Below are 20,756 nucleotides of genomic sequence, written 5' to 3'. Positions count from 1 at the left end.
CCCAGAGTTATATGTAGGGCCTAAGGTAATTCAAGCTATAGTATACCTTCATGGTCCAACCTTCGACACATCGTTTCCGAATGGGCTTATTGCCATAATATATATATATATATATATATATATATATATATATATATATATATATATATGCTCTAAAAAAGATCAACCATCGTTCTATACTGGTTGGCACTTCTGAGATATTCGCATGTCAAAGCCCTGTATCACCCTATGCGAAACTTGATACAGATATAGGCTGAGTTCGGCATGGACGCACTGCGAGCCCACATAATGCAGCATACAGACCGTAAAATTTAGCTTTCTTTTATTGCAGTAACGCTATATACACGTTCCGCTTCTAAATCTCTCGATAGCTGCCTCTCGTGAGTCAAAGAACCAATTTAATATAAAGTACAAAAGTATTAGTATCTAAAGCGTTGCTTATCGTTCGTTGCGAAATTAAAGGTTTCTTATTTCTTAGGTTGTGTCCACATAAATGGGTGTGGTGGGGGGGGAATCACGATTGAAATCTTATTTTTTTAGATTCCCCCTCAATACCCTCAAAAAGTTTCAAGTCCCCCGTCTATATGATCAAAATTTTTCAAGTCCCCAATAATCATACAGCCGCATATTTATTAGCAATGCACGTAGAGAAAAAATAAACATGTGTTGTGTAGTTCCGCTCGCAGATGTTTGACGCTACCTCTTGTCAGCAGTTTGAGCCATATCCCAAAGGCAAGTTCTTAAATTGATTCATTTTAAATGCATCAATGGGCTTTTTGGATTTATCAGTTAAAACCGACTAAGTTAATCCAACTCTGGCCAGGCCAACATGCACCTGTTGACGAGCACACAAAATAACAATCATGAGAGAGTGTGCAAATTGTGGATTCCTGGCTTTATTTTGCAAAAAAACTGAGCACAGTGATCTACCGAAAACAATTGTTTTCAAAGGTAAGCTAACAAGACATAGACGACTCAGATGCTAAATGTAAATGTTTTACAAAATTGACAATACTGGAAGGTTAAAATATTCCATCAAATAGATGTTTTAATCCTAGAAATGTTGGGTGTAATAATGGCAAATTTGGTAAACAATAAATGATTCCATTTAGTCACACATTTTTATTAAATTTGTCTTTACTGTTCATAGATTTACTTTCGAGTTATTGTACGATGAGCTGTGGAAATTTCATTCACTTCGTGAACTTTTAATGAAGGATTTTACATATAAGGTGATTTCCGTGAAAAACAGTGACTTTTCATCGCAAGTATGGTTTACTGTCATGAGCGTCCTATGACACAACTCAACTACATCAGAGTTAGCGCTGTCATTGCACTGCCGGTATATGCAGTGACATTGACACTGCCCGTAGGCAGTAGCAGGGCAGTATCTGTATTAACTTTGATAACTTTGACAATATTTTTGTTCAGTTTACACAACTGTGTTCTTGTTCTACTCCCTACAGCATGTTGAGCTTTACAGAATTCAGCTTGCCAGCACAGCCTGTAAAAATTTGCAACATGTATTAGTTTGGAAAATGAGTTGATCCATTTGAAGACGAAATTAATGACCAACGAAAGAACTCGGGATGAAATGTTGTGGATTTCTTGTATGTATCGGACAAGACTTGTTTGTTTCCCTGATAAATACAAATGCCACGATCTGGTATACTTTTCTAGTATAACTAAGCATAGACCTTAAAAACGGATCCGTTTTTAAGGTCTATGGTCATTGTCGTCTTGTTGTTGTCAACAGATGTCACCACTGCCATGTCACGCGTTGCATTGTTTGAATTTTAATCCATTTCACAAAGTCTCAAAGCACACCCGCAGCTTCACAGTAACTGTGGCCCCGCACGCCTGCACGTGCAGCTGATGGTTCAACGTTGGATACTGAGTGAGAACAACTTTTTATTTATTTGGACCATTCATCACATCTTTCATTATTATGAAGGGCAGCACAAGATTACAGTAAGCTTTGAAATCACAATGAAAATTCATTCAAAATATTTAAACAACTGTATAATCAATAAAACAAAAATCTTGGACGGCGCGTACCGCTTCCTATATCCTAATTACGTTAAACTCTGAGTTTTGTGCTCCGTGCAAACTTTGAACTGAATCGCGAGAATGGTTGAAATATGCTGTCTCCGATAGTCCGAAAGAGACCCTATATATTTGACCATCAGTTGCATCTGTATCATCAAGCATAGCCCCCTGAGAAAATGTTTTCTTTGGCGTTTTACACGTCAGAGACAGTCGAATTTTGTCATGGCTTCTCCGTAACCCTTTACTGTATCGATCACCCTGTATCCTCGGACCATACAGTGTGTCGTCCTTACGAAAACTTCGTACAGAAAGGTAAGTAGTACATTTACATATTTCGATACATGGAATTATATCTCGTACAATGCAGAGCTGTTACGTTCTTTTCTCAGATCTTCCGATGCTTCACCAGTGGAGACTGCGGTGATGTATTCCAGCGTTTTGACAATCAAACGATTTGTTCAGAACCGTCAATCACTTTGAATGGCACAAGATTAAAATAACCTGTATTGTTTTGGAACAACTATTCAACCGCAAATAAAGTCCCATTGTTACCAAGTCCCAGACCACTTACAGTGTGGACTTTGTTCGACAGCTATCGATTTGCTTTCGTCGCAGAATTTCAAAATAAATCGATCCAAAATTACGTTTTGCATCAGTCCCTTTAACTACGTTCGGAGGGACTGCGACTGTGGTAGGGGGGGGGGAGGGTCCGTATGCCCCTCGAAAATGAAAGACGGAAACTTTTGTTCAAACTTTCTTTCAGGAATATTTCAACTATTCTCTTTCCGTACAAATTTTGGAACGAGCGAAACAAATAACCTAAGATTCCTGTGTTAACCGTATGGAGAAAAGTAAAATTTTCGATTATCGAAAAAATTAAGATCGTGAAACGTTTTCTTACACCAAGAGCTTTAAAATAAACCCCCAAAAGTGATATATCAGAAGAGAATTGTAAAAGTTTGAGAGTCCGAATATCCCCAGTCTGTCCCCGCGGCGCATTCTACCTTAACATTGATGTAAATTCTCAAGAGTGAATTCAAAAAGGACACAGTGTGCTTATGACTGGCGGATATCAATGAATTGGAACCGTGACACTGTGCATTTATATCAACGTCATCATACAGTTTCAATCACAGTTCCAGCTTTGTTATCAGGGTGCCAGTTAATCCACAGGCGACCCAATAAGTATTACGGAGTTTTTCACACTATTTTCTCTATCATTTTCTCTTCTTTCCTCATGCTCTGAATGATCGGAATAAGTAAAATAAATGGTTTATATAACCTAACCTAGCCTCTGTGACTCTTTATTTATTTTACACTCCATTACAAGGAAGTATATCTCTCATACACACATGCCGTAATTAATTAGTCAACACAACTAATTATGCTAATCCGTGGACTTATCAGAGGTTGGTCAACATCGGAAAGATAGTGATGTTAATGAAAAAGGTAACCACTCCTATCTTTCGCGATGTTGACCAACCGTAAAATCTTTGATGTCTTTTGATATACGTCCTTGTAATGGAGTGTAAAATAAATAAAGAGTCACAGAGGCTAGGTTAGGTTATATAAACCATTTATTTACTTATTCGATCATTCAGAGCATGAAGAGAGAAGAGAAAATGATAAAGAAAACAGTGTGGAAAAACTCCGTAATACTTATTGGGTCGCCTGTGGTTGTGAAATGCTTACTAATCTATACGTTGCTAATTTAAAACACTATAATGGTCAAAAGTATAGTACCTTGATTGTTCAACTCATCATAACTTTTATGAGTAATGGGTCCAGACCAAATAATTTGGCTCTTTTGGTATTCTCTGGTATATTTTGTCACCGTGAATAAATGCCACACATACATTCAAAGCTACATGTTGGAATTTTGTTGTTGTCTTGCAATCATTTTTGAAAAAGTTTTAAATCTGAAGCCATAACAAAAGGTATTCTGTCATCAAAACACAATCGCTGCTGTGGTAACTTAACTCATGGAGGTACTACTACCTCCATGCTTAACTATTTTACTGAGAAAATACTGTATGCAGGGAACACATGAGTAGATCATGCACTCCCTTGATATGTCCCATTCACACAATATGTACCTCGAAATTGAACGCCTCGAAAGAGAAAGAATTAAACTTTCGCTCAAACTGTCCTCAAGGAATCTTTCAACCATTCTCTTTCAAAATCAAGAAAAAAAGTCAGGGGTCACCGTGCAAATTTTAGTACAAGGGAAACCCAAGATTTACCGATATTTGAAATTCAAAATGGCAGTCATCCCTGTGTTAACTCTGTTGAGAAAAATAAAATTTTTGATTTTCGGAAAGATAAGACAGTAAAAAGTTTTTTTACACCAAGAGCTTTAAAATGTCAACCCCCACAAGTGATAGATCCGAATAGAATTGATAAAATTTCAAAGCCTGAATATCTGTCCCCGAGGCACGTCCTACCTTAAAGGGTTTGCTATAACTTCCCCAAGGAAAGTTCAAATCATTCCCTTTTGAAATAAAAAATCAGGGGTCACTGTGCATATTTCGGTACAAGGGAAACAAATTACCCAATATTTACTTACATCTGAAATTCAAAATGGCTACCATCCCACTGTTATGGGGAAAAATGAAACTGATTTTCACAAAAATAAGTTTGTGAAAAGTTTATTACTCTGTGAGCTTCAAAATGAACCCCAATGATTCATAAAGAAGTTTTAGAGTACAAATATCTGTCCCCAAGGCACAATAAGCTTGTTTTAAAAAGTAGAAAAATTCAGCACATGTGCACAGCACAGCATTGCAAAGCTTTCTGATTCAAAGGTGCAGGAGACAGCATGAAGCCTTATTCAATAAAACAACAAACTATGTTAGAGTCATCTTAACACGTGTTCATTTTATTCAGTGAATCAAAAAACAACGGTGGAATTCTACATATAATTAAACTATAAAGTGTGTCTCCAACACACAGGATTAGACAGCTGAATTACTTAATTGTTTAAGTCCCTTTTTGAAAGGCTATAATTTACAATAACATACTGAGAACTTTGCAACCTTGTTACTGAAACTCTGGCTATGACATACTGTATCTGCTTTTTCTGTCTACATTGAAAAGGTTTGAATCATGGAACTGGTGGATTTCATTATGATTAAACTCTTGAAAATTGTCATTAAATATGTGTGTGAAAGGCAATGCACATATTCACTAAGATATGTTTTTGCGAGATCAGCACCACATAGATTTCACAGCAAATGCAGGTGACTTGACAAAAAATTTGATCATGCTACCAGCATTTCCCAGTTACAAGTCAATGCAAGGTTAGGCCATGTGAGGGCGCTATTACACATAAGTTTCAGTAAGTTCCATCACTTTTCTTCTGCACTGTTACACTTGCCTCAGAATATAGAGTACATTTCTATCAGTGCAAACCATATACTTGTGTGTTTGGGAGACACATAAATGTGGCCAGGCGAAAGATTTTATATCAGAACTACGACAGCTGCATTCACATAAGCCTGATGTTACGTTTTTTATTACACTGTGCCAAAGTTCTGGTATCAGAATGTTGTAAAAACCTATAGAAGACACTAACAAATATTAAGTTCATACAAATCTATAATTTGAATTCCTATTTGAAAGTTTTGTTCAGTGTAGTTGTGTAACGAGTTACCACTAAAATTCATCAATGAGAATTAAAATATCAAACATAAAAATACGAGCTAAAAACAAGACACAACAACAAATTGTCAGTTTTCATTTCTGCATGCATATTTTAAACCTTATCTGGTGCCAACAAATTCCTCATGTCATGTTGTACTAGTATGGAACACTGAAAACTTTATTTGTTTGCATTCCCTTACTTGATTTTGAATTCTGCAAATGCCAGATGAATACAACAAAATGACATTCTCAAAGTTTCACCTGAACTTGAAAAAATGAGCATGCACATGAAAGCTGACACCACAGCAACATTTTCATGACATCAAATGTACTATCTCACTTTGGAAGTTTTAAAATTCAGCACCCAATAATTAAAAGGTTACAATGCAAGAACAGTATTTTTTTGAACATTGGAAGTCACAATAGATGCGAAGATCTCTGTGCTAACATTTAAATGGAAAGATGCCAACATGTGGCTACAACTATTAAAATCTGCAGTTAAGAACATGAAAATATTTACAACTGTGGAATAACCAGCACCAAGTAAACTATTAGTGCAAGATGCGAGGTATAATGATATTCAAATATGCAGATTACACTAATGAGCATTGTTTCGGTATTCAAATTCTATGCTAATGACCCTTAATCAATGTGGAATATTCATGTACCTCGGATCTTGCATTGTATACAAGTAAAAACAAAATAAAATCTAGCAACTCATTTTTCTGTAATTATTCTATGTACTATACATCTCTTTCAATAGAATCAAACTGATTTCCTTTGCTGTTGAGTTGTCCAGTTGCATTTCCTCCCAAAATAATAAATGTTGAGCAAAGTTCATGCCATCAGAAAGACAGAAATTCAATACAAACATAAATGACATCACCAATTCTACCATTAGACTGGTAGTGTTTAATGCAGTGTCAGATATAGGTGAAGAAATTAACTACGGGTTCTGACCATCTCTGACCTGGGATGATGTGTTTGTGATTAAGTGTATATCAACATTTCAACAAAGCTATTCATTTTCTATGCAATCCATACCCTGCGACTAAGTGTGTGTGTGTGTGTGTGTGTGTGTGTGTGTGTGTGTTTGTGTGTGTGAGTATGTGTGTGTCCCTTCAACCTGTCAGCTTAGAATTAAACACTGGTAGAGTTTCTTTATGATTTGCAATATCTTGAAGGAGTTGACAAATTGCAGTCGGAAAGACAAAAATTAATCTGATTGACACTTAAATGGAAGATTTGAGTTGAAAAAAAGGAGGCATCAACGATGAAATATGTACATAATAATATGCAAATCTCATCATAATATAATATAATATTATTAAGACATGACCAGATGTATTATTTCTACTGTGGACAAACTAACAGAGTTGATGTATGTGTTTTCAACATACTGCATTTCACTAATAAAATTTTGTAACCCTTTATTCCTTCTTCTTTTAAACTCAATATTGAAATAACTGTGAGATAGCTAAACTGGCCAAAATAGGGAATCTTCAACAGGAATTATGGAAAGATTTCTTCAACCGACCGAATGATTACTCTTTATTTAACGACATATGAAATTTAATCCCTTGTAGTTGTAGTTGTTCACAGTGCTTGGGTAATGTTATCTAGCTTTGAAGTTATTCATTTATTATAAAAAAATTTTCCTGTGTGAGTTCTGATTTTGCTCACAGCTTGTTTATTATCCCATTTTATATGACATGAAGGTTGGTGTACATCTTGCAAGGATTAACTTGCCTCAGAGCATTCTCTTACAAGCAATTTCTAAATAAGCTACATGATATATCTTTAATCTAAGTCTGTATGTTTTTGTAAACCTGTAATTCATCTTTACTGCTATGGCTACAACTACCTATGTAACTTGAGTTGGTCTTACAAGCTTGTCCACAGGGTCTCGTAAAAGCTTGTCTAGAGGATCTAGACTGATTCTGCTCCTTGGTCTATGATAGCAGCTTTCTCTTGCAGTCGACGGAGCAGAAGACGTAACCTTGTTTGGGCATAAACTGCTTGCCTATGAGGCTTTTGTTGCAATTTGAACACGCGAAGCACTCGTCGGTGGCGTGCCAGTGGAACTCTTTGTGGCTGAGCCTCTGCGCATCGGCGGCTATCTTCTGTTTGCATTTTTGACAAATCTGAAATGGACAAGCAGGAATCTTGATTGACAGAGCTAAAACTGACATGCTTTTCCTGGACTGAGAAAAACTTATTCACTCTGAGAAATGAGACGTGGAAGTGGAGAGATCCATGACGGCTTGCAAGAAAAAGAATTAAAGCACACAAAATACTCTCTGGCAATGTTTTCAAAACATGAATAATGACACATGTTACAAAGGCTCGATCTTGATGAGACAAAATAGAATATAACTTCAGTGAATTTAAATAAATCAAAGACAGACGACAGCAAAGTGAAAATTAGACATGTTCATGTTTAGTGAAAGAGATCAGTACACTGCAAATAACTTTCCACCTGTGGTTGAGCTGGTGAAAAAATTTGCTGAAGCAGGGAGACATGCAACAATCTACGTCTAGTCTCTTTCACATTACACTTGTAAGAATGCATTACAGAGTGTACATACTCTCCATGAAATAGATAACACCTACAGAATTCTATTTGGAATAATATTTGGGTTTTAATGTCTTGCATTTTGAGTTACATCTCTATGATTACGGTAGTATGCGCCTCAAAAGTGAAAGACTCAAACTTTTGCTTAAACTTTCCTCAATGAAACTTTCAACCATTCTCTTACCCAATCACAAAACAAAAATAAGGGGTCACCGCGCAAGTTTTGGTACTAGAAAAAGCAAATTACCCAAAGTTTATTTCAAGTTCAAAATGGCCATCATACCTATGTTAACTCTGTAGAGACACTTACAATTTTCAACTTAAAAAAAAGAACACTTGTAAAAATTTTCCATACACCAAGAGCTTTAAAATGAGCCTCACAAGTGGTAGACTAGAAAAGCATTGTAAAAATTTGAGAGTCCGAATATCTGTCCCTGAGGTGCATCGTACCTTAAATGTAATTGCATCATTTAAACTTGGCAAAAGAGACTCTGCAGTCAAATGGGATCAAAATGGGATCTGAGTGTATGACTTGAAGTTTGGACTTACCTTAGCAAAGCGTTTCTCATAACACTCTAGACAATATGGATGATTATCTCTTGGCACGTAACGTTTGCCTCCAAGCAGTGTGTCACAATCAAAGCAACAGAAATGCTTCAAGTGCCAGTTTTGATCTTCAGCTTGGGTATACTCTCTGGCAAAAATCAACTGAAATCAAAAGACAAGCACATTAGAATATGCATTGATGATACACAGGGACTACAGACAGTGTTTATGGACAGACAAAGCAAGATGCTCCTTTTCTTCAAACTTCTTCGTTCCGAGCATCTTACTCATAATTCTTCTCAACTGTGAGTTGCGAGTTCCTAACCTTGCTGTGTTCAGAATTATATCATAGTCTAGTATAACGATGGCAAAATTCTGAGATCTGATCGGTTGAGATGTGAAAATAACAATGCCATATTTCTGATATTACACAGTTGGAAGACTCCGGACCTCCCAGTTTGAGGAAAATATCTTTTTAGCATTTACCCAGAATTTCAATACACTGTTATACAGTGAAACCTGTCTAAACCAAACCCAGTCTAAACTGGAAAACTGTCTAAACTGAAACCTTTTCCCAGTCCCATTCCAATAGAACTCTATGTTAAAATGACCTCTATAAACTAAACACCTCTCCAAAACAATTTTTTTAGTCCTTGAACAGTTCAGTTCAGACAGGTTTTACTGTAGAACAATATTGTTACAGAACACCCTTGCAACGGGTATATCACTTGCTTTTGACAAGTCTACTCGCAATCACTCGTCCAGAAATGTTGTTACCTGGTCAAAATCTCATGGCATACCCATCATTGCTGGGGGTGGTTTTCTGCTCAAATATTGCAGTGTCAAACATGACTGAATCTTGAAATCCTGAACCTTTTTATCTCTGTTTTCCAGTGCATGGTCTAGCCTAACTATTGGTGGGATAATCAGTGGTTAGCTGGGCTTTTAAAGATCTCTGATTGGAAGAGATGCCCTTTGTAACAATAATGCCTTTTCAATTGTTTGTGAAATGATACTCTACTAGGGGGTACTCTTGCTCTTCAAGTTTCTGAACTTTCATTGAAGGGGCACTATATGAATGCTGTAATACTTACTTCATCACAAGCAGCACAACGTGGACGATGCAAGTCAGCGTAGTGCCGACCACAGTACACTTTGTCGTCCTGGTAGAAGTAAATGAGATCTACCAGCAGCTCATTACAGGTGGCACAGCGGAAACAGGCTGGATGCCAGCACTTGTCAGGTCCAGCTCTCTCGGCAAACACCGCCACATCACCACCTTGTAGAGGCTCATTACAACGTACACATTCCTATCAGATACACAGGAGAAAAAAAAATGTCAAAATACTTGATGAGTATTTGATTGCCAATGGTCAATTAACAATTTTGAGTCTGCTGAAAATATTACATAGATCAGATACCCCATTCCTCAAAAGTTTGTAACAACCATGTACATTCTAACAACAGGATTTTGCATGGTAATGACAAGGTACAGTTGAGGCTCTGGGGCATTTTCCCCATTTACACATTGCAATCACTGGTAGATCAAAATAGAAAAAGAAAAGACTTTCATCAAAAGTTCACAAGTACATATGTTTGAATGCACAGGTGAAGTAGTTCTCTTTTTAAAATAAACAAAAGGCAGTACCAAGTACTGTCAACAAATTCTGCCAGCCATTTCCTCCCTTACTGTGTAGATACAAGCAACTAACAGTACACATGATAAATTTCTTTTTGGACGAAACCTGTAGGTAATGAGTATGTCTGATATTTTTGAAAATTGTACATATCATTTAATTAAACACGGTAGAACTTGCTGGAAAATAATGGCGACTGAAAGTGTTTCAAGATGCACCACTGTCAATTTTTTTAAGTACCTGAATCATGCTGGGTGAATGTTTCAGTACACAATGGCTGATTAAATCATAACCCACACCCAAACAGAACCCATTAGTGAGTCAGACACTGTCTATAGGGGTCACTGACAAACACTGCGGTCTTGAAAGGGTTAGATCATATCAAGGATATCTAGACTGCTTACAAAACGGCCTTGCTCTAATTGTTCAGAGTTGTAGGATTCTGCATTCAATTTGAAGGCATTTATTATATCTACTTTTTTGTCCCTGAGGTAACAGGATCTTCAGTTCTAATCTAACGTACAATTTTTGCAAGTCTAGGAACCAATGGCGAAACATGTTAGATCTTTTGGCATCTCCAGTAACATATCTGTTGCCGTCCAGATTGACACCACTGGAGTACTAAGGGAAAATCAGAGGCTTGGGAACTATGACCATCATTGCACTAGCTTCACCACAGTTCGAGACACTGTGTAAGGACATTTCTCTACACACATCGCCCTCTGCATTAAGGGTTTCACTGAAACCTTTACTGACCTTTCTGAACAACTGTTGATCACCTACTTCAATTTTGAAATGTGTATAAATGTTGCTATTATCACTGATATTCATTCAAATTTTGTTAATTACTCAGACTGTAGATTAAAAGATTATAAATTTATTTGACTGGAAATTGACACATGATGCACACCATGATCACGAACCATTTCTGGGTAAAACATGCTATTTTAGTAAATCGGCAATATAACAATCAGTGTTTCTCCATGTTTCTCTCACAAGTGGGGAATGTTGCCCTCTGCTTGAAATTTCTTTTTTGGAGGGGGGGGGGTTAATTGGTTCTAATAGGGGGAGGGCGATAAATTATGCAAATTTAGGTTAAGATGCAAATTCAGTTTTTATAAATCACAGTGTTAGCAACTTACAGTAATGCCATTGATCAAGTATCAAATAAAAGACAGTCTTTCAGCTTTACCTCATTCTTCTGCAGATAGAAAGCTTGGAAGCTTGTACGGTGACTACAGACTGTGGATTGCATCAACTGTATGATGTTACATCTTAGACAGTAATCATGAGGTGGAATGCTACTATAATAAAATCATAATCTCAAACCTCATTGTAGAAGGGGGATTTTGATTAAATAGGGGGTTCACAGGTCCTGGAGAAACACTACATTGAGAATGTGAAACTTATAGTTTATACGGTTTGTAGTCAGTGCTACGCCTGTGAATTCCTTCAAGAATCGTCTAGACAAAGTCCTGGCAACACAACCCATGAAGTACAACTATTCTGAACCCTACATCATGCAAACCAGAACCGACAAAACTACTGAGAGTGTGGATGGATCAAGAGTTGAATATAGAGGCGCTGAAAAAGAGCCTGCGTTCAGTACCAGCCTTACCTAACCTACACTCAACCCATTTTCTCAGCTCTTCATCAAACATACCCTACATGCAAAACTGCCCTGCAAAACTCAAAAGCAAAATCTCAAGGCTACCACAGATGTTGCTGTTGTCATAGTAACATGTCAGTTACAGTGACTAATATATTACCGAGGAGAGAAGATGATATCAAATGAATTAAAGAAAAGTTTCTATTGATAAATGATGGACAAACCTTTCACGGAGGACTTAAAAAAAATTTTGGTGCATAATCTGACAACAAGATAGTACAAGCTTTAGTTAACCTTCCTTTTCACTAGCGCAAACTATTGATCATTTTATATGCACCCTGTGCTGTTTAGAGTTCAGTGAGGTTGCATTTCCCACAGAGCGACGATGTATGCCCATAGAAACTGGGTTCATGATTTGCTTGATAAAAGAAAACACACCACTAAACCAGCTTGTCTCTCTTTTTTTAACAAACTTAATTCTGGGATTCTGTTTTCAAAAGTTGACTCACTTTACAGGAATTCACAGAGCGTGGACATATCAAGATCTGAACATGAAACTATGTTATCCACCCTGAGAGAAAGTGACCGACAATGGAAATAGGACACCCCGTACAGTTCAAAAAATTCTACCACTTTTGAATCACCAAACTCAGACTATCAAGTCCTGCATTAGAAAGGCTGCCAAAAAAAGAGGCTCTCACCAGGCTCTTCTCAAGTCTATGATAAGTAGAGCTAGTCAAGATATGTAATTCCAAGACTGACGTACATCGTTTTTTAACGCTGCAGTTGATATCATTACACAAGCAAGCATACACAGCACTATTTACAGCTGTTATTCTTGCCTTGAACACGAATTAAAACCATACAGACACATGTTTAGGTTTAATGTACTATTTAAAAAATTCATTGAGTACACTTAACCTCATCACCTCTGGAATCTTTCCTTACTATAACATTGCTATTGTTTCCTGGGGTCAGAAAGGTCACACTACAGGGGATCCTGGGAGCAGACATGTCAAGCAAAGCATTTCACATCTTGCCGTTTGTTTTGCACTAGAAACACTCACTGAGAAGGTTAAAACTAATGGCTTACTGAAGATTTTTAGCTATCTCACATGCAAAAAATATTGTTTACAATACATGTGTCTTCTCTCTACATTTTTGTGTTGACTAAATATGGTTTAAAAAGGAGTTTAAAAAAATTAACATTAATTATTGTGCAAGTACAGTCGTAGCATTTTATGAGAGCTACTCCCTTATGGACATACTATGCCCTGAAGTCACATAAAATCTTTCGTACCTGAATAATTTCTCCAAAGATCAAGCAGTCGAAAAAAAATTAGAGGTGCCAACCTTTTACAGAAATTTTGATAGGAGATCACACAGACATGAAGCGGTAATTATCTACATAATCAATCACTCTGTCTTATTGTGGTCTGTTACCTCCCTCTATCATTTTGAAAAACATGATTTGAAATATTTTTTACAGATTACAGCATGACAATAGGAACATGTCAACATCAATCGTGCCGATGAAATTTGTATATTTAAAACGGACTTCCTCATTTTTATGATTAACACCACTTTTTATCGCTACCTAGGAGTAGTCACATTTTCCTAAGAATAGCCTTTTATTGTGTACACAGGCATTCATGTCCATACATGCCCTCCATAATAGTATATCCTGCTATATGTTTGTGTAAGGACAGATTCTGGCATACCAAGACATGCCCTTGTATTCTACGCAGATCGCTTATCAACCCCTACACCTTATCAATGTGACATACCCTTGTATTCTATGTAGACTGTTTATCAACTCTACACCCTATCAATTTATGATGAGGTGACTGGTGACCTATTGTCAAAATTGTTCATTGATTTTTTTTTTTCTGAAAGTTTGAAGAGCTACACCTGAGTGTCAGTCTGTTTTTTTCTTGACAATCAAAGTTTATTGAGTGTTGAGTATTGAGTATTGAATCTATTGAGTGTAATATTGCAAAAATGAGGCAACTAATGCAGTTTTAAAATACCGACAGGGTTTAGTAACTGAATCAGCCCACCACACCAAACCACACCCACAGTCATGCACGTACACAGAATAGAAGTGAGATTTTAGCCTTCTGGTCCAACTGTACAGTGTGTACTGTCACTGAATTGTAATGGACACTGTGATGGGGTTTACTTTAGGAAATGCTGGTTAACAACATGATAATTGAGTGACGTCAAGAGGATTGGGTCAATAACAATGTTGAAATCATGTAGAGTAAAAGTGTCAAAAGTTTGCACTCTGGGAAACAATGTAGAAAATCAGAGAAATTGAGACTGTAATTGTGTCACATTTCTATTATTACCTCTGTATTGACTTTCCTTGGATTTCTACAACATGGACGTGTCATTGAAATCGAAATTTTCAAAGTGATGAAAATGCTCAGGCACGTAGAGGAAATGGAATTGATAACTGACATGACATTGACCCAACACCAGTAATTATCCATTTTCATTAATTTTTGAAAGCGGAATTACAAACAATACAGAAGACTACCCTCAAATGTTGTACTTAATGTATATCATTATCACTGGGTAAATGATAGATAGTCAAATCTATCAATGCCCCACTGACTGACAGTGATCAGCTTTGCATGATATATACAACACTGACCAATCAGAACTTCAATCTCACTCCCAGTGCAACTCTCCTCACATCCCCAAAACCACACATACACAAATGCCCATTCCCGGCCATATACATGCTTCCTGCACCCCGGAACTTCAAGCATGGCAAAACCCAAAATGTGAGACAATGATTGTGAGAAGTAAACAGACAGCATGAGTGAATGCATTGCATTTCATGAGCAACAAGTCATGACAAGGAGTAAAAACCCCACACATTGCTCTGGATGAGATTTCACCATGGGAACAGGTTAGGAAACACCACAGAGTTGTTTTTAATCACATGTATTCACAAATAGATTACCTTCCTTATATTCTCAAAACTAGATGGCTGGAAAAGAAGATAATAAAAAAAAAAAAAGATAATATGATAGTTGTGAGTTCACAAAGAAAGAATGTTTACACATTTGACATCCTTCAGTAGCTGTCTGTCATCAAAGTTGAGATTGGGTTATTTTTCAACCATTCAAGAGTTGAGTCAGCTTAACCCTTTCACCACCATGGTTTGTCCCGACTCCATTGTTTTCTATGGTAAAGTTGGACCTGTATACAGGGAACTGGGGTGAAAGGGTTAAAGAATTTCCAGGAGTGTTATCTTTTAGATCTGGCAGTGGCCATTTTCTGTGAAGTGATTTTCGATGCAATGATTCTGTGGCAGTATCAGCACTTTGATTCTAATGAGAGTTAACTCATTTTTTATGTTTAGCAACACATTCAAAAACTGAGTTTCACACACGTTTATGTGTACTGGGTTTTTCAATGATACCCAAATTACTGAAAACTTCCCGCTGTTGGAATCTCTGTCGTAATAACCCTCACTCATCATTTGATGTGTGGAACAGCTACTGGAACTAAGTGTCATCAAAAAATGACAGGAAAAAGTGAACGAAAGACAGAAAGAAAGGAAGACTTTAGGAGACTACGGTAGTAATTAGATTGAACAACTTACCCACTGTGGAGCTACGGCATGTTCTGCGAGCTCACCTCCACCTACGCCAACACCAGCCGCCCGTGTTGTATCCACAGTGTCTCCAGCACCAGGGTAGACACCTCCTGGGGTGCCATATCCACCTTCATGGCCATATTCACCTGGCCTTGCACCAGCACCATTATACGCAGCTGCAACGCCACCTGGTGGCGCATGTCGATGGGCCATGCCAGCTGCATGGGCCATGCCCCCTTCACGGGCTATGCCACCTTCACGAGCATATTCACCTGGTCTGCCACCAGCGACGGCCACACTACCTGGAGTGCCATGTTGTCCTGCCACGCCAGCTTCATAGCCGTATTCAACAGGTCTTCCAGAATCATATGCACCAGCGACACCACCTGGAGTGCCCTGCATCATAGCCACACCACTCTGGGCTGCATGCTGACCAGGTCTGCCTGGGGTACCATGGATAGATGCACCGGCCCCGGCAGCACCATAACCAGGAGCAAATTGGCCGGACATAGCACCTTCTTGACCAGGATGATACTGTACTGTTCCGGCGTGCAGACCACCAGGACCACCATGCTGTTGGCCTCCCATCTGGTGCTGGCCCATCAACTCAGCTGAAGTACCTCTGACACCAGGAACTACAGCTTCACTGTGAGCAACACCAGCCGGCCCCGCTGAACCATGGACCATCGTGGCCGGAGCTCCATGCCGGCCCTGTCCGGACTGACCACCCAACGGAGTTGCTGTTCCAGGAACACCTTTGGCGAGGTGGATTTCTGCTGAAGTGGTGTGGGTTGGTTTCTCTTGAATGATAACTTCCCGGATCTGACCAATGCCCACTGCCTTTGCCTTGTACTCTTCCACAAACTCTGCTAACTTCTTGACTTCTTGGTCCGACAGGTTATCGCAGAATTCTGGCGCCTGGTCATGTGACGGCAGCTGTTTCATCATCTGTTGGTCACGTTGCTGGGCACCAACTGTCCCGACAATGGGTTGACTTTCAGTCGGGATCATTTCCATGTAACGCTCCACCTGAAAATGGGCAACATGAACATTTAAGTATCAAAGGAAAATAGTGCCGATTTCATTAATCTTGTTACTGCATATGGCATTGCTGCCATGCCATTGCAACATTGGCTGCATGCTACAAGCCATACACATTTTTTCAGTTTGACCCCTGTATTTACTGCTGTAGCTTGTTCTCAGATGCTATGGATAAGAGATTTTTATGATCTTCACAGTAACATTTGGGGTAAAAATATCATTTTCAACAACCTTGCATGAGCAATTTAAGGAAGTGTTATTAAAATTTCAGATAGCATCTCTATTCATAAAATTGTGGGAGAAGTGAGGTGTAATTTACAATCACTAGAGGGGACATAAGAAACGTGAAATAAAGAAGGCATGTTCATGGTATTGACATCAAACATGTCACATGTCAATTTCCCAAAGTACATGGATAATCTAGGCCAGTATTGTTCATCTTGAAACAGTGTTTTGCTTCACTTTCTACGTATATGCAGAGACTGCATTTCAAGTTTGCATATCTGCTTTGCCATTCTCTGTTTGCGACACAAATCATTTTTGTAAATTTCTACAAAAACCATGGATGTTAGTCTAATCCTTCATGTGTTTAAACTAGTTTACTGGTAAACACAAGTTTTCAGCATGTTTCAATTTCGTAAGCTCCAACCTCCAACATCTGCTGTGAAAACATTTCCTACAACAGATATTATTTTCTGCTGATGCTTTGAATGTTATATTAGTCTCTAGAGAGCTCTAGTCACTGACTGCATTGATGCCAGCAAAATTCAAGTTATTTGAAATATTAAAACAATTTTTCTTTTACTCTGGCCTTAGTTCAAGGTCAATCAATCTGTTTGTACAAGCAGTTTATATTTACCTCTGAGTGGGCCTATCGTGACCACTCTGATCAGATGCAGATTAGTTTGATAAATAATGTTTGGTTTTTATAGCAAGCAAATACAATCCAATGTTTCTGTTGTAAATCACCAACTTTTGAAAATTCAATATTTTTACACTTCAGTTGAAGCCCTGGCTACAGCTATTTAGTAATTCATAAGATGGATAGAAGACTTTGTCATTGCTATAGCAATGACTATTTACATATCCTGTATGTATATGCTACATAAGTTTTACTGTTGATGCAATATTCTGATATTTTATGTTATTAAAAGATACAAAATGTACTGTCTCAAAGAGGTCTGGGTTGCAATTTTCACAAGGGTTGACCATTGTTGTTGCTCTGTTTCTCATCAAAATGTTCGTCAATATGCTACAACCACTGGAGCAATGTCAGCGCACTGCTCTGTTTCTACAGTCATAACACATACAAGATATCATAAAGTATTCGTTTCAGGTTGGCAATTACACAACTCAAGCAAAAACCTTGTCTGTATTGAGTCCTTTGAAAAAATACACTGATGGAGCTGACTGCCAGAGCACCATATGAATGCTAAATACAGACACTTTGCATCCAACAATCCTTACATGACATACTGATATATCACAAACTAATAAAACGAGATCACCTCTACCACTGAATCATGGCTTTATTTGTGTTCACTTTCAGTTTCCATTATTTTGAAATTTACCTTACAGACTGAGAATCAACCAGTTGTGGTGATGTAACAGCTGAAAATACTGCACGTACATTCCTATTACCCTGCAGATTTCTCTGTCATAAAACATTTCAGTTTTTACTGCTGCCAACTCAACAACTAGTTCCTTGTTTGAATATAATATACATTTATAAATAATTAACCATAAAAATGCTTTCTATTCTTTAACAAGACCGCCTTAGTTTTCTCGCCCTAAGTGAAATCAAAAGTAATGAAGGCTTGTTGTCAACACACAATGGCATCACTCAGGCACCTCTCAGTACTCAAGGATAAATACCAAATTTACTCATTTGAGTTTTGAATGGAGCCATGATCACTGTTCACTATGGGCAGTTTTTGATTGAAATAGTCTGTACAGGCATATCACACTTTGATTTTCAAGGCTCTGGCCGAGCTACATTATCCTTCAGTGACATGTAATGAGATAATATAATACTGTGTTCAAGGTGAATAACACAAATACCGTATAATATATGTATAGTGTATATGTATTGTCCACAAACTTCCCTTCCATTGGTTTCCGGAATGTTCTAAACACCAAGGTCTATGGATACATTCATTTTTGCAGAGGTTAACATTATTATTGCCTTAAATTTATCAAAATTTGTATGTTAGTTGCAGTGTTGTGGCGTTCCATTTCAAAGTACCAACAAACAAATATTCCAGCTCCAGGGGTCTTTGACCTTTGTGTCACACTGGATGCCCATCAGTGCACATCCGTGTACTAACTGCACGTTGACACAAACATTCACATAAAACATTAGAATATTGAATAATAGTGCTGAAAACCTCCAGAAAAATGGGATTATACTGTTAGAAACAAAGCTATTGATTATTCCAAGCAAAATTCTTCACCTGAATTTAATTTAAAATATCCAGAAAAGAGTCTTGGTTATCGGCTTATGGAGTAGACAGGAGACCTCTGGAGAATATTAAAATCTATCAATTTGTTCTTCCATTTCCTTTAATCCTTCTTCCATCATGCATTTTTGACATTTGTAATCTGACACCAAGCTAATAGATTACTGTTGTAGGCAACAGTACTCTACTCAAGGCTCTATATCAAAACTGTCTGGGCTGATTTTCACCCACTATTTATGCCATAATTTAGGAAAATGACAAACACTGACAGGGGATGGTTGAAGATTGTTAGATGCTTGCTCAATCTATATTAAATGATTTATGCAAGCTACTGACAGCAAGGCAAAATGTCACAGATTACATCAGTGAAAGTGATCACCGGGAACATGGACTTTTGTTTACTATAAAATAGCTACAGCACATAGATCCCAGAGATTTATGCCACTGCTTTTGACATGTACTGACATAAATTTTACAATTCAATTGTCCTCTCCTTTCCAATTGTTTGGAAACATGTAGACAGACAATTATCCGGAAAGAATGACATCACTTTCCTGACAGAGATTTCTGTTATATGTGGTCATAAAAAAAACCATTAGGCAAACACTTTTCTGTATTGTCTTATTTTTCAGTCTTGATTAACTTTGTCTTGTTTCCTAGCATTTCTATTCTCTATCCCCCTTTTTCCCATTTCTTTTAGTCCACAGGTGACATTAGTTCATCCTGGTTTAAAGTATTTCCTGTTGATCTTGTGATTCTGGCTGTTACAGTTTGTGATTCTGGCTGTCCCGCCAAACTGGCATTCTCCCCTTATATTAGCCAAGTCATGAAAAGCATATCAATTTATGAGTGTACTTGTTGATAATGTTAGACATTGACAGGTACTTCTAGAACCTACAGAATTATGTACAATGTAATGTGTAACAATGAAATTTAACACTCATCATTTAACACATTCGTTTTCTAAATTCTGCTGGATTTTCTGCTCAAAATTAAGAAAAGAAGAAAAAAAAACTCAACCATAGTTAACTTTTGAATATTCATCAAACCAGAAGTATCATGACAACATTTTGGGTGTAACAGGTCACATCTATTTCAATTGACATAACTTTCCCGCAAAACTTACCTGTTCCTTGGTGGCACCTCCTGGAACCCATTCAAATGTGACCGTTTCCTTGGGTGCCCTGGGCGACTTGGGATCTTGGGAACGTTCTATGCTCAAGCTGCCGACCTGGTATCGCGATATAGTGTCCTCGCCAAAGAGGCGGCCAATCTTCCGATGCTGTTCTTTCTTCTCCGGTTTGATGTCATGATCAGCTTGGCTGCACTTGCAGACTCTGCAGATTTTTCTGTGAAATGGAAGGTTGGCGTTTGGGTGAGACTTGAAAGCTGAACAACACATCAGCAGCTAACATTTGCCTTTCAGGCTGGTCAACTGATGTATGCAGAAATATAGCAATAATGCATGACAACATCTGCATGCAACCTTCATCTAGAAGGAACTATAGATCTGTATTTCTATAGATCATGAATGTAGTAAATTGGAAAGAATTACTACAGGTGTGAAAGTTTTTTCAGAAAGGCA

The 20,756-nt window shown here is 37.7% G+C and overlaps 1 protein-coding gene across 4 annotated transcripts in view; it reads right to left on the bottom strand.

Annotated features, from left to right (window-relative positions):
- Positions 1–6,390: 6,390 nt before the first annotated feature.
- The window catches only part of LOC139135719 (testin-like), a 28,702-nt gene continuing 14,336 nt past the window's right edge, over positions 6,391–20,756 (bottom strand). For 2 of the 4 annotated variants that reach the window (XM_070703361.1, XM_070703363.1), the window contains exons 3-7: positions 20,298–20,520; positions 15,678–16,700; positions 9,907–10,122; positions 8,816–8,974; positions 6,391–7,835 (exon numbers count right to left, since the gene is read on the bottom strand). In XM_070703361.1, the coding sequence (XP_070559462.1) occupies positions 7,644–7,835; positions 8,816–8,974; positions 9,907–10,122; positions 15,678–16,700; positions 20,298–20,520 (1,813 nt within the window). In that variant the 3' untranslated portion in view covers positions 6,391–7,643. Of the gene's footprint in view, positions 7,836–8,815; positions 8,975–9,906; positions 10,123–15,032; positions 15,060–15,677; positions 16,701–20,297; positions 20,521–20,756 lie in introns of all 4 variants that reach the window. The other 2 variants (XM_070703362.1, XM_070703359.1) reach the window with 2 other exon arrangements.

The sequence above is a fragment of the Ptychodera flava genome, chromosome 6 (genome assembly GCF_041260155.1).
Source record: "Ptychodera flava strain L36383 chromosome 6, AS_Pfla_20210202, whole genome shotgun sequence".
In the NCBI taxonomy this organism is placed as follows: Eukaryota; Metazoa; Hemichordata; class Enteropneusta; family Ptychoderidae; genus Ptychodera; species Ptychodera flava.
Note: the sequence above shows the minus strand (reverse complement) of the source record. Positions and strands in the feature narration are given on the sequence as shown.